The sequence below is a fragment of the Phocoena sinus genome, chromosome 4 (genome assembly GCF_008692025.1).
Source record: "Phocoena sinus isolate mPhoSin1 chromosome 4, mPhoSin1.pri, whole genome shotgun sequence".
Classification (NCBI taxonomy): domain Eukaryota; kingdom Metazoa; phylum Chordata; class Mammalia; order Artiodactyla; family Phocoenidae; genus Phocoena; species Phocoena sinus.
The window spans coordinates 74,916,114-74,940,011 of NC_045766.1; the positions used below are offsets into that span (position 1 = coordinate 74,916,114).

Consider the following 23,898-nt stretch of genomic DNA (forward strand, 5'->3'; position numbering starts at 1 on the left):
AGTTCCAGAAATGGGCCGGCTGATGCAGCACCAAGGTAAAAGGATGCAGCCTTCCAAAGGAAGGCTCCCATCAGGGCCAGCCTGGTCAGCTGCATATAAACCCTGGTGTGTGTTAATCCACCAGGTTATTATCTTACAGTCTCACAGATTCTGAAATACAACTCCCGTTCACCAAAGGAAGAGACCTGCTTTCTAAGCGAGACTGGCCTGGGGCAGGGCACTTGCAAGGAGCTACTCTCGGCTAGGAGAAAAGGAGCTTGGAAACTCGGGAGAAGGACCAGAACCATTGCTCCTAGAAGTCTGGGGTTGGCTGGCCAGAGAGGGCAGGTGGCAGAGGGTTCAGGCGGCTGGGATGGAAAATGACATATCCATTTCCCAACCTCAGCCTCCTGTCCTATTTCCCACCCTCCTTCATAGAGCTGTCTGTCCCTTCCTTCTAGGGCATTCAGAACATGAAACAGAAATGAAATGGAAACCAAAGCAGCGAGGGAAAGAAAGAATGAACAGAAACCCAAAACCACAACCTCTCCACACAGCCTTTCCCCTGCCCTCCCCAGACCAACCCCAGGGCCATGCTCCTCTGGCCTTCACCCTCTGCCCCTTCTTTCCCACAGTCAGGCCAGGTGAAAAACCAGTCATCTTTTTAACTGTAAAAAAATGTCATTATAATCACTGCTCATACATCTGTGAGTAGTAGACCAAAGATTGAATCCACATTCCAAAGACTGTAACCTGTCTAACCACAGTGTCTCAGCCCAGCTATAGAACACAGGGAGCTTTTCCAAAGCCGGGAGACAGAGAACAGAGTTGACCCAGGAGAGGCTGCCACAGTGCGCCGTGTACCAGGGACACCCTGCTCACTGCAATCCCTGTTGCCATCACCACTCCTTCTCCTCCTCTCGCTGCATCCCCACCTCGCCTCACCCTCTCACGGGGATTCCCCCTTCTCCAGCGGGGCTCCGGTTTCCTAGCAGGGCAGGTGGGATCCTCATTAATAAACCGCACACTTCCTCCAGGAAACAATCTTTGGTCAAAACTGCCTGCGCACACCACCTCTCCTCCTCCTCCCTAAGTAACAGTCACGTTCTTGAGAGCCCGCTGCTATTTGCCTGCACACACAGACACATGCCCTAATAAACCACCAACGCAGACACCATCAGCTGCCCTCACAGGCACCCTCGGGGCCAGGCCCGCTGGGCTTTGCCAACGCAGGAGCTCCGCTTCACGCAGAGCAGGAGATCTCACCCAGCCTTCCTGCCTTCTGACACCAGTGAGGGTCCCTGTGATTTCCACGGTGGAAAACTCTGTGAAGGCTCAGGCACAGATGCAAACCTGAGAGCAGCAAGGGAGGTCGAGGAGAGCCAACGGAGAAACCCAAGGGAGGGGGACATGTTTGGAATTTAAACTAAACATGAAGGGCTCCAACGGGCCTTTGCCCACACCCACAGCTAGCTCAGAGGGTCAATGGACAATCCCTCCACGTAAGACCCCAGGGAGGTCCTGACCCCATTGCATGCTGTTCTGGGGACCACCTGCTGGCCCACGGGTCCTGTACCTGTTAGGGGGGAAGAGTGGGGTTACAGCAACCGGCCCCAGCAACAGCACTGGCCAGCTGGGTGGCCCTGGGCATCTCAACACACTCTCTGGACAGCATTCCACCCTTTTAAAGTGAAGGGGTTGGCCTGGCTGACCTCTACAATCCCTTCCTGCCTCAAGCTCCAGGATTCTAATCCATCTACTTCTTTTAAAATTCAGTTCAGATTAGACATCCAATAAACTATCTCTGATGACATCCACTGAACTGCTATGCTGATTGAACAAATGCCTGGAAAACGTTTAGCTGGTTTTCTCCAGTGGGTCCTAGAACCTCCACTAGACTGCAAGCTTTCCCAAGGGCAAGGACTGGGACCCCTCACTAGTCTGCAAGTCCAGCCTGACAAAACCAGAGGATTATCTGACCATTATCTCTAAGTTGATGTGTATGTAAGAACTAAACAATTGTCCCATCTATGCACAGAATTAAATCTGGACCGATTTGCAGGCTCCCTAACGGAGCACTCCATCCCGGTCTGGGCTAGGTCAGGGGGAGGAGTGGTTCTTGCCTTTATTCCGGGTCCAAAACAGGGAATTTCTCTTCAGCAAATAAGTTCTGAAGCCTGAGTTTCCTGCAAAGGAAAATAGCCTCCAGTCTGGAGATGAGAGGACAGTCTCTTCCGGCACAGGGAATCAGGGTGGAGAGTGTCACAGCACGAGGTTCAGACCTTGCCTCGGGTACCAGGCCAAGAGGAGTTTCTGCGCAAAACCTGGCACACAAACTGCTAGCAATGGAAACAGATGAAATTCCAGCTCAGGACTGCACGGAACAGTCTGAGACAAGAGGCAGAAAAATGTACTGGTTTTAAGGCTTTTGAATAGTTCTCAAAACCAAGGCTGGTCCTTGCTTGACCTAGAATGAGGCAGGGGGCGGGGGGAGAGGAGGGAGGCTCTGAGAGAAAGGGAAAGAGGGAGTAGGACCATCAGGATGCACACTTGGATGATGTCAGTAAATGACTCAGAAAAACGTTTGTCCTAGCTGAGTCACGGTGGCTCTAACCAAGTGCTCCTGTCTGGGTTCCGGAAGAAACAGGACTGGCTGTCACACTTGTTCAATTTAGAAACAGGAATACTTCTCCTCGGTGAGACAATTATTACATACTCAAGTATTAAACGTTATTTAATATTTACTACAGTTGTCTAGGAAAGATTATATTAAACCCATTTTGTAGTTGAGGAAAAATAATTGTCACTTAGTGGTTACTTAAGTTTAAATGTTTCAATAAAAATTTGAAAAGTAAAGCCTAGAAAATCTAAGGTCTAGTGAGGAGAGAGCAGAATATTACCATTTAGAGCCTCTGACAAAAACCCATCTGTATCTTCCAGGCAGCTGAGCTAATGTACTCCACCACTTGGTGGCAGCATACCTAAATTGCCAGAAGTATACGTACATGATAAAGGCAGTCTCAACAAAACTAAAGTATCATAACATGAAATGTCAGCATCCAATACATGCCAAAAAAACATACACAACCCCAAACAGCAGTGAGGGGCACATGATAGAACCTAACCAATGACAGGTGAAGAGAAATACAAAACATGCTGAAAATAATTACCTAATGCTGGAGGGAGAAACAACCCCAAATCTGGAACCCACCAAGTGAAAAACACATCCTCTTCCCCAGTGCCACGCTGTCTCTCCAGTATCCATATTCAGGGAGCTCCCTCATTTCCAGTATTCCAGCCAAATGAATCTGAACTAAATTTAAATAATCCTGATTCTCCAGCAAGAATTCCTGAAAGACCTGAATATACTGGGACTTATATCACCAGCAATGCTGAAGTTTACCTAATCTAAGTGGAACCAGAAACATCAGCTTCCTAATCAGCCTGTTGTTGGTGAGCCATAGACTTCAGAAGCCTAAACAAGAAAGTAAATGACCCCACCTAAGCTTTAGAGGCTCGTTCAACATTGCTGCCCAGAGACAAACTCCGAGAGGACCCAACTTTCTCAGTGGAAGGCAGATAAGGACCTCAGCTAAGAGCAGAGAAGATTAACAGCTACTTTGTGCCAAGCCAGGAACTAATTACACAACCAGTCAAGGAGCTGAAATACACCCAGAAGCAAAACTAAAGATTCACCAAGGGCAAAAAGCAATTAAGCCTTTATAGATTTCTTATCAGATCTGAACTTTAATGTATGGTCCCCTTTAACATCCCTATTAGTTTAGGCAAGTGAAAGGAATCCTACCCTGGAAGACCCCAAAGGGCAGGCCCTATGGCCAATTCTTCTACTCTTTCAAATCCAGGGTCAGGTTCGCATAACATACGGCCCTAAATTAGGGTTCTTGATGATGGTAATGACAATGTTTGCACAGTGGGTTCTGGGCAGTAAGGAGCATATAAACTTAAATTTGGAGAAATATAAAGACTTGGAACTCTATGGCAAGACATACTGGAAGTATAAATTGGGAAATTTGGAAAGAAATGTGGCGATGTGTATCACTAGCCTTAAAATAATCCATGATTGCCGCAAATCTATCCCAAAGAAACCATTTAAAATGTAGACAAAGGTCCACAAACAAAGAAGTTTACTGAGAGTTATTTACAGCACTGAAGTTTTGGAAATGACCTAGATGTCTAATGATAGGGTTAATTAGAATGTGGTGTATCCCAAGCTATACTATTATGCATAAAGTTTTTAATGTTATGAAAATATTCTTAGAGTATAATATTAAGTGGAATAAAATAAGAAGCAAAATTAAATAACCAATATGATTCAATTCTGCTTTTAAAAATCTCCAAAGGAAAAATATAGGAAGGAAAAATGTCAATATATTAATTATTCCTATTTCTAGAGGTTAGAGTTACAAGTGGTTTTTTAAAATTCTTTCTATTTTCTGCATTTATTTTCTATAATAAAGAAATATTTTTCTACTTTGAAAAAGAGGCCAAGACTTTATCACACTATTAGGCATATATATTCATTCATTCAGTATTTATTACAAGCCTGCTAGGCAATACTGCTCTTATTACTATTACTACCATTCTACTAGCTCTTATCCTAACCTTAACCATCACCCTAACCTTGACTTTGACAAAGCTGTGCTAGAGACAATAAAGGACAAGTGACAAAACAAGGTCCCCACTGCCAAGCAAGGAAAGGGAAAGAAACCACTGTTTGCCACCAGCCCGTGCTGTGTGCCGAGTCCTAGGCTAGGTACCTTACCTGTGTTCTCTAGTAATCCTCACTACCGTTGTGTCTGGTGATATTTCTATGCCTATTTTACAGGCGAGGCAGTTTGTCAGCTGCATGCACATTTCTCCTCCTACAGGGGAGGGTTCAGGGGTTCATTCTTCCTGGACTGGAACCCCCTGCAAAATTTCCAGGATCAATTTTTGTCCTCAAGGCCACTCTTTCTTCCTCTATTAGTCCACAGTTCCACTCCCACCAAGTCAGTGGCAATGTCCAAAGTCCCTTCTAAGGGTCACATTGAAGACGCATGTGGAGAAAAAACAACACACCCTCTCCATCAGGAATCCTTCTGTCCAGTGCTGGGTCCTTGATTTATCACCTAAAGGCGTTTACTGGAAGCATTTCTGGAATAATGAGTGCTGCTTCTCATAGTTACTTCATGACCACATGGTTTCCGCCTCTGATTGTCCAGGTTATCGTTCTCCAGGGAATCACAAATGCTTGCCTCTGCATGTGAAGCATCACAGCTGGCTCTCCCCACTCTATACCTACAGACACACACGCACATGCACACGCACACACACACAGTTTCTTTTCACAAGGCTTCCACGAGTCCCTCTGGCTGGCCCTCTGCCTCAGAACTGCACCAGCATAGACACAGACCTGCCAAGTCCAGCAGTGGCACGGTCACGGAAGTGAACTAACTTCAAAATGCCTATCAGCTGACTGCTGAGTAATGCCAGAATTGTGCTTCTGACACCAGAGCAATGCAAGATCGAGCTAGGCAGGTGCCTGAGTGAAAGAAACATCTAAGACCCGAGGAAACAGAACAGGATGAGCCCCCTAGAATACAAAAGAGGCCACCCCCACCATTCCAGGTTTTATGTTCCTCATCCCCACTACAGACAGCCTTTTTACTTATCTCTTTAAATAGTTTCTATGGTCTTAAGTGCTTTTTTTTCCCCCACTACATCCCTTAGTGTAATTAATTACTGAAAAACAGTTGACTGTCATACACAGATGAGCATAAATGAGTAGCATTTGTGTGTCTAAAACTGAACACAAAGACCTGGGGGAGGAAGTCTGAGGCATCCCCCACCACCTTCATTAACCTGCACATCCACAGTCACTACTGCTGTCTTGGCCAGCAGAAACCCAGGTTTCAGGCAACTGTCACCTGCATTTCCCACCTGCAGCAAGCTTCACACTTAAAATCCAAAGAGAACCTTGGAGGAAGCAGGTTTGATGGACAGGATGCCACTGCCCACCGAAATGACATCATCTGCCCCTCATCTCCTTACTACCCTCTTCTACTGTCCTGCTCCAATCCAATCCTGTCCTTCAGGGTCTACCTTCCTTCTCTCTCCAAATCTGTCCCCTGCACTCCATCAACCACTGCCTCCTTCACTGTGGCCTCCTCATCTATTCAGAGGATAAAAGCACAGGCTCTGGTGCTCCAAATTACACTGGCTGTGTGTCCATTAGCAAGTTATCTAACCTCTTTGAGACTCAGTTTCCTCATACGCAAAATGGGAATAAATAATACCCAACTCAAAATGCTGTGAAAACTAAGTTAATGTATACAGAATACTCACAACAGTGTAATAATGTAGGTTTGAAGATAATAATAATGGCTAGCATTTATGTATTACTTAATAGATCAGTTCCAGAGGTTGGAAGCATTAAGTGCTTTTTTTCAACTCAAAATTATGTTTGAAGATTTATCCATGTTGTTGCATAGCACAGTAGTCACAGAAAACTATACATGGTATAATACCATTTTTATAAAGCTCAAAATCACGGGCTTCCCTGGTGGCGCAGTGGTTGGGAGTCCGCCTGCCGATGCAGGGGACGTGGGTTCGTGCCCCAGTCCGGGAGGATCCCATATGCCGCGGGGCGGCTGGGCCCGTGAGCCATGGCCGCTGAGCCTGCTCATCTGGAGCCTGTGCTCCGCAGCGGGAGAGGTCACAACAGAGACAGGCCCATGTACCGCAAAAAAAAAAAAAAAAAAAAAAAAAATCATGAAAAACTAAACAATATATCATTTATGCAAACATGTGGTAAACTATACCAAAAGAAGCCAGACAAGGATAAACACAAAACTGAGGATAATAGTTATTTCTGGGAGAAGTAGGTGAGACTAGGGTGGGGAAGAGCCACAGGTAGCTTCAAGAGCAGAGGTGATGTCCTGCTTCTGAGTTTGGGGGTGGGCTCTCAGGTGTTCGATTTATTATTATGCTTTATAATTGACACATACATTACACCTGTTCCTTCATATGTAGCAAATATTGCCATATATGTATTTATACTTATAGTTATTATTATTATTAGGTTCCTTTAGGAGACAGACTATAAAGTACTGAATGTCCGGGTGCTAGGCATCTTAGACGACATCCATTGCTGCTGCTACCAGCGCCAAATGTTCATCCTCATTGCCTCCTGTTCTGCCCACATTCCCCTCCTCCAAGATGCTCTTAAGGGAAGGGGCCTGGGGCAAAGCAGGCTGGGTTACCGACTACCCCAGTCCCAGGGAAGGTGGGGCCCTGCCCCTAGGATGCTGCAGCAGAGTAAGGAGGGGGCCCGGTGGTGATAGGGGCCACCTTCTCCCCCTGTTCTATCAGGGAGGAGGTAGCCATTATTTGTCCCAGCCTGGGTCCCCCCGCTCTGGTTTCCTATTTGCAGTTACTTGAATAAAAAAATATCCTTTTCTTGGGCTTCCCTGGTGGCGCAGTGGTTGAGAGTCCGCCTGCCAATGCAGGGGACACGGGTTCGTGACCCGGTCCGGGAAGATCCCACATGCCGCGGAGCGGCTGGGCCCATGAGCCATGGCCACTGAGCCTGCGTGTCCGGAGCCTGTGCTCCGCAACGGGAGAGGCCACAACAGCGAGAGGCCCGCGTACCGCAAAAAAAAAAAAAAAATATATATATATATATATATCCTTTTTTGGGAAAAAAAAAAAAAGGAATGAATGAAACATTGGACAAAAACAACACAACTGTCCAGAGGTAGTTTGTGAACAGAGGAAAGATGGAACCAGAACCTTGGGGGTTGGGGAGGAGCAGACGGATGGGACTGGGCAAGGCTAGCTCCTTGTTATTAGTGCCCCGAGTGAGGGAAGGAAGGGGAAACCGAGGCCTAGAGTGGAAGCAGACAGGGACAGGGAGTGGCTCTAGCCCACCTTAAGTGGCTGCCACCGGGAGCCCAGGCCTCCTGGGCCTCACCTGGATAAAGGTGACTCTGCATTTTCATCACTGCACTAGATTCCAGGGTGAGGGCAAGGTAGGCTGGGGCTTGCTTAGAGGGGGGACGGGGCTTAAACCCCTCCTGCCCCTGCCTGCCTTCCTGTGCCCCCAAGGGGGCGGCCCAACCTACTGCAGGGACAAGGCAAGGTGGGAAGGAAGCAAAGGGGGTGTGAGCCACACCTGGTGAGACACAGCTCGGTCGGGGGCATCTGGGGTCAATCACCCCCCTCCAGGGGCCACACCTGCTGCCACTAGTACCTGCCTGGGTGCTAAGCATGAGAGATTGCTACATAATTTCCTCACAACACCCTTGTGAGATGGTCGTTATTTTCCCAAATTAAAAATTAGAATATTGGACTCAGAAAAGTTGAGTCATATGTCCGAGGTCTCATCCTATGTCAAACACCTTCCTTTTGCCCCTCTGAATCCATTCTCCATCTTCTCCCCTCTACCCGATGCCCTGGGAGGCTGACCCACGTGGACTGCCTCAATGAGCCCCCTGTCACCTGGCTTTGGTTGCATTCAATCAATGACAAACAATGACAGGAGGTCAGAGAATGGGAGGGGGGAAGCAAGAGTATCGACTTCCCTTGCCCCACATCGTGGAATCACCGTGAGTTGGTGGCAACTCTCTACTGAAGGTCACAGCTCTTGTCAAGCAGCCCTCTCACACAGCTACCTCTCCAGGTCCTATGCACCTCTCCTCACCTTGCCCCTTCAGGCCTAGAAGTCGTAATGTCTTCCCTCCCTGCTATTGCCAGCTCTGGGATATCTTGGAAATCCACACCTTGCTGCTTTCCCTGGTGTCTACCCGCATCATTGTCAAGTGTGCCTTTGTTAAACTCTTCTCAGCTAACCCGGGTGGAGTGGTCGTATGTTCCCTGACTCAGAAGTGGCAGAGCTAGGATCTGAACCCCAGTGCCTTCCATCTGTCCGAAGGTGCCTCTCTTCGCTTTGCTGTGAGGGTCTGTATGGCTCCGAGGAAGGTGATCGCTGACCATGGTTGTTACTATTGTGATGTTATGTTCCTTAGCAGCAGAGTAGAATACTATTTGCTCTTCAGGGCTTGGATTATGTACACCTAACAACAGGAACACTTTACTGATACTGCTAAGAAATTTGTGTAGAATGTGGGAAGTGTAATAGAAATTATAAACCCTTTATATATAAGCAACAAAAGAAATTAAAAAGGGATCTGGAAAGGGATAAACTTTAGGCAAATGTCCTCATTGGCTCTATTTTCTGAACCTTCCATCACTACTCCCTGCCTCCTCCTTTAATTGATGATCTCAGAGCAAAGGGCAGGATGCCAATGACACAACTCAACAGGCCCTTACAACAGACGGATTCAGTGATGACAGTTTCCATAGCTTGGATTCTCTCGTGCTGAATATAATGGGAGGAAATCCTTGCAGTTTTTACCTACTCATCTTTTAACTGTCTTCCTGGCTCTCTCTGGTTACTTCTATTTTCTGGTGATGCTGCACAAAGATAGTGCTGGCTATAAGCCCAATTTATCTCTTGCTGAAATCAGCAGAACAAGAGCAAATGTTATCAAATAATAAGCTGTGGATACTGGCACCTTGGTTTGATTGGCATTGCAGAATACCCCATCTTAATTTCTTGTCATCTTTCCCCACCAGTATGACACCTGCATTCCTTGCTGGAACACTCAGCATCTCAGCAGCACTGCTAAGAACATAGTTAAGCTGATACATCAAGGGGCTAACAATCGGTACCCTTGGGAGCAGCAGAAAGATGTTCATGACAAAGCAGGATAACAATGATGAAGAAGAGAAGGAATTCAATGCAATAAAACCACCAGGGATTTCTTTACTAGATACTTAGAAATTTCTATTCCAAGCATATGGTCAACTCCCAATTATCACAGTGGGTAGATCATCCATACTGTGAGTTATGCTGGGGTAATTGTTTACTCTCAGCCTAGGTTTTCTATCTGTCTCTCAATTTCTAGGGACATTCATCAACTGATTGTTTCTGAGTATTTCCTTTCCACTCCTTTCAGGTACAAGTAACTGCAAGCAGACAGTAGAGCAGAAGGACAAAAAAGCTAGCTAAGTGTAGGATGGATGACAGAAACGATCACATGGGAGTTCACCAAGATACCTATCCATGCCCTGGCTCATATTAGGCACTCAATAAATATTTGTTAAATTGAGTGAATGGAGTTGTCAGAAAGTTGCATCAGAAGACTCTTAAGGCCTCTCTTCCTACCCTAATATTCCATGATTCCTCAGAATAAGATAACAGAAAGCTTGGAGAAGCCCAAGGAGACAGATGCTCATACTCAGCAGGAGCAAGAAAGGGAAGTTGGAAAGGACTCATCTCAGGCTGAGATGGATCCCCAAAACATAACTGGTACTGTCACAAACACATCACTCCAGGATGATGCTTTGCCCTGGGTGATACCTCAAAACTCCCACCCAGCGTACAAGGGGACAGGAAAACAGTTCTCTTAGGATTTAAGATGTAGACAAGATCTGAAGTGAAATTCTAGGCCTTAAATTATTTAGGGAACCTGAGAAAGAGAGTGTATGTTGGTGGGGTGGTAATACTGTTTTGAGGTTCTAGATTTTATGATGTATTTTTTCCCAATATCATAGAAACAAAGAATTCAGGGCAGGACAGCTTCTTAGAAATGATCTAATCCAGCCTCCAATCCACTGGAGGAATCTTTCCTACAGCATCGCTAACAGAAGGTCATCTAGTAGCCAGCAACAGGAAGCTCACTTTCTCCGGAGGCAGCAGCGTTACTGCTGGACAGCTCCTGGGCAGATTCTTTCTCCACTTCAGAGTCCTGATCTCTCTAACTTCTACCCTTTGATTCGACAGAGACCATGCCCGTTCCCTCCTCTTTGGGGCAGCTCTCCTGATACCTGAAGTCAGGAATCACTTTTCTTCCATTTTCACTCCTGCAAGAAAACATCCTTCAGTCCTTCAACTGAAGAGACACAGTTTGTGGATCCCTCGGTGTGCTGCTCTCCTGACAACACTCTAACTCAGCGGTCCCCAACCTTTTTGGCACCAGGGACCGGTTTCATGCAAGACAATTTTTCCATGGAAGGGGGTGGGGGATGGTTTCGGGATGATTCAAGCACATTTATTGTGCACTTTATTTCTATTATTATTACACTGTAACATATAATGAAACAATTACACAACTCACCACAATGCTAACAGGAGGTGGCGCTCAGGCGGTAATGCAAGCAATGGGGAGCGGCCGTAAATACAGATGGAGCTTCACTCGCTCACCCGCTGCTCACCTCCTGCTGTGTGGCCCGGTTCCTAACAGGCCACGGGCCAGTAGTGGTTGCGAACCCCTGCTCTAACTGGTCCACATAGCTCCTAAAAGGGGGTTGGCAGAGTTCAATGCTGCAGAACTGAACGCAGTAGTCCAGACATGACCTGGCCTTCACACAGGAGAGCGGGACTATTTCTTCCCATTCATTTCACACAACCATCCTTCCTCCCAGCCCCTCTTGGGTTTTGCTCCCCTTCACTCAGCAGAAACCTTTGCCTTTCTAATTGCTTCCAATCTGCTTGGTCCCATTTTTGCTTAACAAGTCAGAATTAATGAAAGTGTTCTTCTAATCTTTCACTTTCTATTCTAAAGGAAAGATGAGTGTGTATTAGCTGCATGGATGTGATAAACCTACCAGAAAGATAAACATACCCTTCATATTCATAAAGGGTACACTGTGATAATTCATAAATTATCACAACCATCTGCTTAATCACCTATTCTAGAATGGTGCCCAAAATGGCCATCAAGCTGATGGGTTCCTTAGATTCTGGGATCCTCCTTCATCACTTACTGGTCCTATTTGCTTGTCTTCTGTGGGCTGCTTCATCCCCTAGGCTACCAGCACAATTATATACTGTGCTGTCCTTTATGGTCACTGGCTCGGCACTGGGTAGGGAAATACCCAGGTTTTCCCTAACTTTCTCAAAATGTCTGTTCCTGCTCACCATGAATCCTAAATCGGCCTGGCTTATTGAGGCTCTAAATATTTGCTAAATAAATAAATAATAAATAAATGCTTGAATAAATGAATGTCAAATGTCACCCACAGATGATTGCACCAGTCTGAAGAGCACACTCCACTCCACAGGAGGCTATCTTTCTAGCTTCCTTGCCCATGACCCAGAATAGGCCATGTCTTCTCATCGCTGTCACCTTCCTAGTCTAGCTATTCATTTTCACAGCATCCTTTCTTTCCCAAAGCCATGGCTAAGCAGAAGAGTGGCAAACACTACCTGATGCGCTAAGTCCTTCAGTTTTCCTCCCCAGACCTCACTGTCTTTGGAACAGCTCTGTCCCAGGTTTTGTTTCAAACAGTCTTCATGTATGAACTTGTGGCCGACAGAATTAGAAAGTGATGGGTGGGCATGACTAGTTGGGAAACTCTTTAGCCTGCCAGGTACACACACTCCTGGTGAACATAGGCCCCTTGGGAGGGAGGCAGCAGGCATCCCTGAACAATTCTTCCCACTGAAAGTAGCAAAAGGATTCTTGCCTCCCACCTGCCAGAACCTGTGAAGAACCTTTTCTGTTCTCAGAAGCCTGGGAGGCAATGCTTGTGACCACCCACTGGGAAGCAGAGAGCCTGCATCTAGTATGTTCCTCCAATGATAACATATTGTTTCTCCTTTTTCATGACCTTCCTCCCAGCCCCTATTGGATTTTGTTCCCCTTCACCCAGCAGAAACCTTTTCCTTTTTAATTGCTTCCAATCTGTTTTGTCCCATCTTTGCTTAACAAGTCAGAATTAAGAAAATGGTCTTCCAATTCTTTCACCTTCTATTCTAAAGAAAAGATGACTGTGCATTAGCTGCAGGGATGTGATAAACCTACCAGAAAGAAAAACAAAGCCTTCAGGATCCCAAATTTCTTCTGTCTCTGAAAGAACTAAGAGTCTGTCATGGGTCCCCAAAAAAACTTTTCCTATATATCGCTTCAGAAAACGCCTAGTTTTATTCCTGTTAGTAGTATACTCAGGAAAGATGCTTTTAAAAATGCTTAGCCCCTAGATGGCTAAATTGCTAAATTACCCTCATCAATCATGGGTTATTTAATCCATCTCCTTGCCTCCAAGACAGATGGGAATATTTCTTCTGTATAAAGACCTCCGGGGAAAAACTCTTCTATTCTTCATCCAAGTCTCATGCACTCAAAGTTTAGAAGTTCTTCTTCGGATATAACCTAAGTCCCTTTCATTGGAGCTTAAGACCTTTCATCTTTTTTCAGGTTCCCTCTGGATAGCATGAAGAAAAGAATGACACCATCTGACATCTATTTGTTCACAGCCTTCTGCTCAGAGCTCTTCAGGGCTCTCCATTCTGTTCCACATTCTTCCAAGCATTCGATGATGGCTCCTGCCCGTCACCATCCACCAACCTCTGTACATGTGCCCCCCGCCCCCCCGCCACCGCCACAGCTCTTTCAAATGAAGTGCTGGCCTCGCTTGACACCTGCTTTAAGAACTTAATCAGCACGTTCAACAATTAGCCAAGGTCTCCCCGCAAAGGCAGACATCCTCTCTGTGACTGACTAATTCCCCTATAAAATGCACAGAGACAAGATGAAGGTTCTAAAGGCCCCAGTCATCACTTCTTATTTACCACAACGAACACTTGACAGGCTCCAACCCCACTAAGAGTCAGAGAACAGAGTTCTCGCTGGCCACGAGCAAGGATGAAGAGAGCACTGGGGCAGGAGTCAGGAGGGTTCTGACCAAGCTCTGCCACTGCCCCACCCCCGTAAGCAACTCTAATCCCATATGGACCCTGTTTCCCAAGCAGAACACGACACGTATTTGCCTGGATTACTTCTCGGGGCTCTTCCGGCTCTCACATTCTATGATTCTCTGACTATGCAAAGGCCTCTCCTACCCCTTCTTAAAAGATATACACCATGTCCCTGGCACGTCTCCCTCACTACCCTCTGAGGCCAGCACCACCTAGAAACACTCAGAAATCAGTGTTTCTCAACCTTTTTTAAAAATCATCCCGTGCCCCAAAAGAGACATTTTATACTTTTTTCCTTAATCACCCACCCAATGAGATTTTAATACTATGAATATATTGTATATATCTGTTTATGTACTATGTGTATAGCTGTGCTTAATACATAAAAGAGTAAGTTTGGTGTTTTTTTTGCCATCCCCAAGAACGAATTCTCATCCCGCTTGGAGGCAATATTACCCCCATTGAAAATGCATGACTTAGATTGAGTTTAAGGCTGCCTCTTGAATGATATAAGTGTAGTTATTTGCCCCAAACTCTAAAAGCCACAAACATATTCATAAGCCAGAGGTTTTAGAAAAAAGTCCATTACACAGCCAGAGTGGAATCAGCTGGAATTCCCATTTCCCCAAGGTAAAGAACAGTTTCCCGTCCCTGCTCCCAAGGCCACACTGTCACCTCTTCCAGGGCCTGTCCCGGTCCTCTTAGCCTAGGACCTTCACCTCTGCCCACGGTTCCCACATCCAGCTCCCACTCCATCCATATGAATCCCAGCGGTAACAATGGGAATGATGGGAATGAGGTGAACAATGGGTGATGATGTTCCAGAAATAATTAGAATCCATTCCAAGGGCAGAAACAGCCAGGCCCCTGGCAGGGATGGAGGCTCATTCTAACTCACTTACATCAGTCCAGCCTCCCCCTCCCTCCCCTGCAGGACATTCACCTTACCTTGGCACGCTGGCCAGATAGGTCACGAGTTTCCTCAGGTCTTCCTGTCTTATTCTGTCATGATTGCTGCGAGCAGGGAAGGTCAGGATTGGTCCACCTCGCTTATCACGGCCCCCTGCAGGGAGGAAGAGAAGGGAGTTTAAGAAAACCAGCTAGAAACTGAGCTGGAAACAGGCAGAAAGATGGTGCCCAGAGAAATCCAGTCACTGCTTAGGGCAAGGGCATGGGGTTTGGGCGTGGGGAACATGCGTGACCCTGGGCAAGTCTTTTGACTTTTCTGGTGGCTCATCTGCAAAATGCAGATGAAAACAATGATGACTATATTACAGGGTTGCTGCAAGACCTGATAAGATGGCACATGAGGAAGCACTTCGACAAGTACTCTTCACGAATGTGAGACGATAATGAAGGAAGTGATAACTGCTCGTACTGAGAAAACAAGCCATTAAAAGTGCTATGGTCTTTGCAAATTCAACCTCCAGTTCACTTCTCTTTGCAGACCTCTATGAGCAGGGAGTGCTCAAGATTAACTGAATACCATGGTGAGAAGCCCTTAAAGCATCCAGCAGGGACATCATTGCTGGGAGGTTTTTAGATTCATAGAGAAGACCTAAGTGTGTTCTACACAACCAAGGATCCACCCCTGCCTGCCTGCCTGAGGTGCCACCTGTCACTCCTGCTGGAGGAGCACATGAATCTTTACTGGGAATAGGATGCTCAAGGTCTTAATCGCTGCAAATGCATAGGTACACACTAGGATTACAAGTGTTTTCTAAATATCAGGTTTTTAAAAAAGCTGGAGGGAGTAACTGAGATGATGATCATTGTTTGCTATCAGAAGGCTGGGATTTTACATGGTTGCTTTTTCCTTCCTCTATTTTCCAAACTTTCTACTCACTATTTATTCTACGATTTAAAAATTTCTTTGTTAATGGATGCTATGATTGGGAAGCAGGACCAAGTTTCTCAGGAAGGTTAGATGAGGACGAAGCTAAGGTGTAGTAACTACGTCCTTACAGGCACTGTCTATTTCACAAAGAAAACTCTGGGTCATGATCACAGACGCCCCATCCCGCACACATCTCAGGCTGCCACGCAACATCCCCCAGAGCAGGGGCCACAAAGGGATCTAGAGCAAGAGGGAGTAAGGGCTGGCATGGCCACCACCAATGCTGGAAAAGAGGCTTAAAGCTCAGCGCCCTGAAGAAGGATCTTTTCCAAGGAAAAGCAGAGCCTCCCAGGGACCCACCCAGTATGAGTTCATGAATAATGTTTCCCTCTGATTGTGGGGTCCAGAAACCACAAGACAGAGGGGAGTCTTGACAAATAAAATCCAGTCCATTCCAGGATACTCTTGAGGAGGAAATAAGGAAGCTGCAAGGAGAAAAGGGTCAAACAAGAGCAGGGCCACTGAGAGATCTGACCCTGAAGAAAAATATATTTCAGTACCACCATCCCTTCCCTGCAGCCCCCCACCAGGGCAGATTTGTGTAGATATACCACAGAGTTTGGCCCTGGCCCCCAACTCCAAACCTTCCAAACCACAGGCTCTGGCTCCATGTACGGATAACCAACCTCATCTCATCTGCCTTGTAAGTGATCCCCATCTCCTAACTGCCTTCCACAGGAGAGAAAGGAAGTGAAGGAATCAAGTTCCCTCAAAGCTGGGAGGTTCTCCCTCACTCTCCACCTTCCCTTCCAGCCTTGAGCTCACCCGAAGGATTTTCACTCTTGGGTGTTTTTTGTCTTTTTAAAATTTGGAGTATAATTGCTTTACAATGTTGTGAATCAGCTATGTGTATACATACATCCCCTCCCTCTTGGACCTCCCTCCCCCGCTTCCCCCACATCTAGGTCATCACAGAGAACGAGCTGAGCTCCCTGTGCTATACAGCAGGTTCCCACTAGCTAGCTATTTTACACATGGTAATGTATACATGTCAATCCCAATCTCCCAGTTCATCCCCCCTTCCCCTTCCCCCACTGTGTCCACACGTCCATTTTCTACGTCTGCGTCTGTATTCCTGCCCTGCAAATAGGTTCATCTGTACCTCTTGGGTGGTTTTACCTGCAGCTGTTGTCCTTCTCACTGACCTTCTGTGGATGGTTTAAGAGTAGACCTAAGGGAACATGGGGAACCGAGGCTGGTCTGATGGCAAAGGCTACCTAAGAGGCTTGGAGGGCTGCTGGCACTGTCCCTCCTGAGCGGAGCAAGTTATGCCCTGGGAGACAAGGGTTTCATAATGTTGGCTGCAGAAGGTTCCAGATGGCAGGGGAGGGGGGGTGGGGGGAGAAGACCTGGGGAAGTGGAATTCCTTCCCTCCAGGAAGAATGGATAAGGAGTCCAGAGAGGGCTGCATGATCGAGCCAGGTATTTTTCAGAAAGGAGATGAACTTGCAAGACTGTAGGAAGAAGAGGAGGAACAGGCATAAAGGAAGAGAATCATCACACTGGAAAGAGTGGGGACAACGGATGGACCAAGGATCCAGAGTAGGTACAAGGGGAGGGGTTCTGCCCCTTTCTCTTTGGCAGACTGATAGAACTCAAAGAGGGAGGAGGAAACAAAGATAAGTTATGGAGAGGGAGAGCTCAGCGGTTCCTGGGGGACACTGTTTCTCTAGGTGAGATAGAGTGTTGAGGGTCAGGGTGGGCTTGAGGTGCTTGGAGAAAGGAGGATGGACCACCATTGGAGAGTGTCCCTAGAGAATGGACAGCAGGACTGGGTATCATGTGGGTTTAAGAGTAGGTGGCAGGGTACCAGGGCATAGTGAGAGCTCTGTTGAAAGGTCTGGCCGTGGTGTCCATGCTAGGCTCTAACTTGAGCGAAAACAGAATACAACTAATGCGTGGGCTAAGTGGGGAGGGCTCAGTGAGGGTAGGAAATGGCCTACTGGTTCATGAGTGCCCAGAGGAGAGGGAACAGCATATGTTTTATCTGATATCCATATTCCCCCGACTGATAGGGGAACACCAGCAATGGTGCAAGGTGAGAGGCTAAGGCCACAGACAGACATATCAAGGCTAAAGGTCTCGGATGTGTGTGGCCACGGTAGGGAGGTAGGAGATTTTGGTGCCAAGGAGACTGAGGAGCCATGAAGCTGTAGGATTTGACTGATAACTGACATGAGTGCTGAACTCCCAGAGGGCAATAAGCAGAGATAAAGAATGAGAACCCTTCGCTAAAGCCAGTGTGCATTGTGGAAGTGGACCCCAGATGGTGGGAGACAAAAGAGCCAAGTTTTGAAAAGGCAACAGAGATGGTGGCAGGATCTTCAGCAGTGCCATCCCGCTGCTCAACCAACACCTGCTGTCTGCCTCCTCAGTCGAGGCTTTGATGCTGGGAGCTATAAGACCGGAATGTAGAGAATAAAGAGGGACGGGGTGGTTAGATGGGCAAGAACCGGCACTGGTGGCCTCCCACAAAGGCCGGGCAGGACGGGGCTGGGGAGGAGGCAAGGCTGAAAGAGGGGAGGTTAAGGTGAACCTGACTGACGTGAGGGAGGATGGCACTCACGTTTCTCAGGGGGAGGCAGGCTCCAACTAGGGTAAGTAGGTTAGGGTACTTTGCGGGGAGGACAAGAAAATACATCTAGGAAATCATACCAGAAGTTTGGCCCATGTAACTACAGTTCTGCAAGATGCTAACGGACACACATGATGTTTCTTTAAGGGAATGCATTATTTGTAGCTTGGGAAACGCTTTCATGTGCTTGAAGGACATGGCAAATCTCCAAGGGGGGGACTATAATTTGGGGCAGCATTTCCCAAACTTATTTGAGAGTAGACCCTTTTTCATTTTTGAGGATCGTCTCATGCGCCTGTTGTTCTATGGAACACGCTTTGAGACACGGGTCCAGAGTATAAAATTGCACCACAGCAGTGTGGAGTTCCTCTGGGAACATGGGCTTGATGTTGATGGGAGAGAAGGCGGCGGAGAGGGACATCAGGAGGGGGCCAAAAGGAGGGTGTGGGCGCACACAGAGAGCAGGGGTGAAAGGGGCCTACAGGAGAAGGCTGGATAAAAGGGACAGTGGGCGTTGCAAGTGGGAGGCGGAAGCACACGAAGGAAGCCAGAGAGAGAGCAAAGGGAGAGCCCACGGCTGAGAATACGGAGCAGGATGGGGCAGGGCTGAAAGGACAGGGGCCCCTGAGCACAGCCACAGATCCCGTCTCACACACGTGCACACACCCACGCAGTGGCGGGCTGCCCTGGATTATTCCAAATGCACGTTCCCATGGCAGCGCAACTTCCCCTTCCTCTGGCCATGCTGGGCACCAGCAGGGGAGGGAGCTCAACCAGCACTTCGTTTCTCTGCTCAGCACTTCCTGCGGTGCTTCTGCTCAGAAAGACATGTAACCGCTACACTGCATTATTTCTGGGTTTCTTTATTTTGTTTTATTTTTGTGCTCTGTCTTCTAAAAGCTTAGGATACAAGGGCCTTTTTTGGTTGGTTTTTTGTTTTGGGGTTTTTTTTTTAGATGCAGCCAGTCATCCCCCGGTACCCTCAGCGTCCTTCCCAGGCACAGAAGGACAACGCTCCCTAAGCCCCAGAGCTCCTGGCACCACGTGCAGATGAATAAGACTTACCCCACACAGAGGACAGACTTGTGGTTGCCAAGGGGGAGGGGGGTAAGGGAGGGATGGACTGGGAGTTTGGGATTAGCAGATGTAAACTATTATATATAGGATGGATAAACAACAAGGTCCTACTGTACAGCACAGGGAACTATATTCAGTATCCTGTGATAAACCACAATGGAAAAGAATATGAAAAAGAATATATATAACTGAGTCACTTTGCTGTACAGCAGAAATTAACATGACATTGTAAATCAACTCTACTTCAATTAAAAAAAAAAAAAATAACTGCCTGGCCCACATCGACACATGGGCGTGAGCTGCAATCCCCGGCCCCTTTGGTCCTACTCTGGGAAGCAGCTACTGGCCTCATGCCTAACTAACTGCCTTCCTGGCACATTGTTGCTCTGTACTCCATTAGAACAACTCCCTACACTTGGGAAGCTCTTTTCTAGGGCTGGCTGGGCCCCGCCCCAGGGCTCTGACGGAATTCACATGGGAAAAAATAAACCACGAACAGTCAAGCAAGGGTCCCCGTGTCAGAATGTACCCTGTCTGCACTCATATGCCCTGAGCTGATGTGGAACAGAATGGTGCTCAGAGGGTATGCATTAAAGCCAGGAAGGCTGAAATTGAGTTATTTGTAGTGAGGTGGATGGACCTAGAATCTGTCAGACAAGTGAAGTAAGTCAGAACAGGAATAAAGATGCAGACGTAGAAAATGGACTTGAGGACACGGGGAGGGGGAAGGGTAAGCTGGGACGAAGTGAGAGAGTGGCATGGACATATATATACTACCAAATGTAAAATAGATAGCTAGTGGGAAGCAGCCGCATGGCACAGGGAGATCAGCTCTGTGCTTTGTGACCACCTAGAGGGGTGGGATAGGGAGGGTGGGAGGGAGGGAGCCGCAAGAGGGAAGAGATATGGGGATATATGTATATGTATAGCTGATTCACTTTGTTATACAGCAGAAACTAACACACCATTGTAAAGCAATTATACTCCAATAAAGATGTAAAAAAAAAAAAAAAGCCAGGAAGGCTTCCTGGAGGAGGCAAAGTGGGAACTGACTTGGGACAGAGAGGAAAGGCTCAAACTGGCAGAAGGTGCGGGGAATCCACTGCAGATAGAGGAAGCATCAGGCATAGAGAATGGGAGAATTAGCAGGACACCCAGGGAGAGGGAGGACACCGGGTTAAATAGGTTAAATAGGCTCAAGGCATTAAAGAATAAAAGGAAAAGATCTGCTCCGGATCCCTATAGAGCTGTGGGCCATGTCCTGGGAACCCAGATGATGGGCAACAGCAGAAGTCAGAGGCCTGGTGCTGCCCAGCAGCCCCAGGACTTCTACACAAGGTCTTCCCACATGCTCAGCAAGCACTCAGATCCAAGGCTTTGGAGGCTGGCTTCCACCTCTCCCCATACTGAAGTCGCTGCCACGTGATCCTGCCAAGGGACCAGCCTGAGCTTCAGCATCTTCAGTGACAGGGGTTCACCACCTAACAAGATATGCCAGCAACTAACACTAAATGGGGAAAGGAAAGGCAGCTTCCCAGCCACTCTCTCTAACAGCAAAAACAATAGCAAAACACTATATTATTATTACCACTAATAATAATAATATGGAATGCACTTTGTACCTTTCAAAGGCTTACATACTCCCATCACATACTCTGCTCTCTCGCCTCTTCCCTCTGGTCAGGTAGGAGACACCTGCTACTTGGTTTTTCCTTCCTCAAACCCCCTTCCTCTCTCTCCCTTCTCTCCATTTTGGCTATCACCCACCAGCAAGGGTGAACCCCTGCACTGTGGGGCTGTGCTGGCTCTTTCACTGTGATTGAATCGCCACTCCTTGTAGATGACCAGAATCATCCAGAAACAAAGGCTCAATCCACAAATGTGTATTAAGCACCTGGGTGTATTTCTTAAAATATGATCCTTCGCTATTCTCACACTGCCATTCCCCCAGCCCCTGCCAGAGATTCTAATCCAGGAGGCCTATATTAATGCCCTAGAACTGGCACCCAGAGTGATGTTGGTGCACCTTATAGTTTGGCTTCAATTACATTAGCGGTCACCAAACTTTTTCTTAAAGGGCCACATGGTAAACATTTTAGACTTGTGGCCATCTGGTCTCTGCTAGAACTACTACTACTCAACTCTGCTGTTACAGTAACAAAGCAGCCATTGACAATACTTGTAAAAAAACTGAATAATGACCCCCAAACATATCAAGTCCTAATCCCTAGAACCTGTAAATGTCACCTTATTTGGAAAAAGAGCTTTTGCAGATAGGGCTCCTAAGATGGGAAGATTATCCTGGAATATCTGAGTGGGCCCTAAGTGCAGTCACAAGTATCCTTACTGTGAGGCATTGGGAGATTTGACACAGACAGAAGAGCAGAAGGCAATACCACCATGGAGGCAGAGACGGGAGTGATGTGGCCACAAACCAAGGGATGCTGGCAGGCCCCAGAAGCTGGAAGGGGCAAGAAACAAATTGTCCCCTAGAGCCTCCTGAAGGAGTACAGCCTGCTGAAACTTTGACTTCAGCCCAATAAACTGATTCTGGACTTCTGGCCTCTGTAACTGTGAGAGAATACATTTCTGTTGCTGTAAGCCACCAAGCTTTCTGGCAACTTGTTACAGCAGCAATAGGAAGCTAATTAATACACTACTAAGTGAATGCACATGGCTATGTTCCAGTAAAACTTTATTTACAAAAACAGGTGGCTGGCCTGCAGCAAAACACAGGCTACAGTTTGATAACCCCTGAATTAGACATTAAAGGGACCAGGTGCATAAGATGGGTTGGAGAGAGAAGTAAGAAATGGGTACTATTCAGAAAAATAAATAAATAGACACAAATAACTCACTTGAGCTCCCTTTGCTGGAAGGAGAGAGAAGGAGGAGCAAGAAAAAATGTCAATCTCCTCTCCACCCACTCAGAGATAAACCCAAATAAAACCTCTGGGGATGTGTGCAGCGGACAGACCCCTCCAGCTGGAGCATCTCTCAGAGGGGCCTCAGCAGCTCCTGTGGCCCTGGAAAGCCTGGGAGGGTGGGGCGGGGTGAGGTGGGTGTGTGTGGGTGCAAGATGTGGGGAGGGCACTCACCTTCTGTTGTGAACATCCTCCAGGACACCCAGCGGGGACCAGAGGGCTCCCTTCCCTTTCTGCCTGCCTCTGGAGAGAGGAAGCAGATGCTCTGAGCATCGCTTCCACCACCACTTCTCTCTCACTAGCACACAAAGAAGTGAGTGCCTGCGCGCACACACACACACACACACACACACACACACACACACACACACACACACACACCTTCTCTAGGTCCACTATAAACGAAGCTTCCATAGACACTCACCAGACACGAAGGCCACTTTTTCCTTTAGGATGGGAAGGACATCAGAAGCTTTCAAACCATCATTCCGAAAAGACCCTGTCAGAGAACAAAACAGAAAGAATAAGGGTGAAAGAGGCCAAATGGCTGAATCCCTCAGTTCCACCCTTAGTTTCCCAACCCCATCATGAGCCAGAAAGTAATGCCTTGCTCAGGTCCCACAGCCCAGCCCAAGAGCAGGAGAGGCTCCACAACAGAAAGGACACTTCCACGTGATGCCAGGCCATAGGGGTGACCGAGGATATGGCCCTCCAGGTTCTTTTCAAGGAGAGACCAGTCCAAGTTACCCCCTGAAACACACACAAAACTCCAAGCCCTGGAGCCAACAACTACAGCCCTGTTGCTGTGAACATGAAGATGGGGGATTTTTAGAAATCGTTTTTTCACTTCTAGTGCTAGCACAGTGGCTGATACACAGTAGACACTCAGTAAATATCTGCTGAACAGGTTAATTAACATCAAGATGGACCACAATGCCCTAAATAATTCTTTTTGCCTTTCCTCTATGTGGCACAGCAACCGTGAGTCTTCATTTTACAGATGGGAAAAGTGAAAATCCCCAAGTGACAAGCAAAGTTGAGTGCAAAACCCCTCCCCACCTCTCCTCCCGCCTTTTCAGTATCACCGTCCTCAGTCCACAATGGACAGCTGGTGAGCAGTGTCAATCCCATGGGAAGGAAACACCTTCCCTTCTTCAGCAACTCCTTCTCTGCCTAAATCTCGCTTCTCAGTTGGAAAGTCCTTTCAGGAGTCCAGTTGAGCTCCTGTTAGAGGGTTGGGGGCAGAGGCCTGGGGCTCACACAGAATGCAAAATAACAATGTGCCCAGAGGAACAGCAGCCTCTGGAGGCAAAGGACAACCCAGCCCCGTGTGCGATGCGTGGGAAGGGAGGACTCAGCTTACACATGCTCACAAAAGCTCCAGGCCAGCCCACTGCGCCCCTATCATTTACCCTGAGTACCCCACAAGGACTCTCAGGGAGAGCCAGCCCACATTCAGAGCCCTGCAGGCTGTGATGGAATCTCTGCTGTGTACCACCTCTAGGGACATGGCTCAGAGGGACCCCAGAAGAGTGGCGGCCCTGTGTCAGCTCAGTGAGAGAGAACCAGGGACCACAGACACCCCTTCTAGTGCCTTTCTCCACTTGGCTTACTCTCTTGTGGTCCCAACCTGACAACTGACAGCGGGGAGAAATGTGCTGGACAGGATGGTCCCACTCAGGGT

At 47.4% G+C, this 23,898-nt stretch overlaps 1 protein-coding gene across 10 annotated transcripts in view; it reads right to left on the minus strand.

The window, feature by feature from the left end:
- The window catches only part of LOC116752734 (kalirin), a 531,375-nt gene that overhangs the window by 326,233 nt on the left and 181,244 nt on the right, over positions 1–23,898 (minus strand). For all 10 annotated transcript variants that reach the window (XM_032629477.1, XM_032629484.1, XM_032629482.1 and 7 more), the window contains exons 2-3: positions 22,639–22,713; positions 14,690–14,804 (exon numbers count right to left, since the gene is read on the minus strand). In XM_032629477.1, the coding sequence (XP_032485368.1) occupies positions 14,690–14,804; positions 22,639–22,713 (190 nt within the window). The remainder of the gene's footprint in view (positions 1–14,689; positions 14,805–22,638; positions 22,714–23,898) is intronic.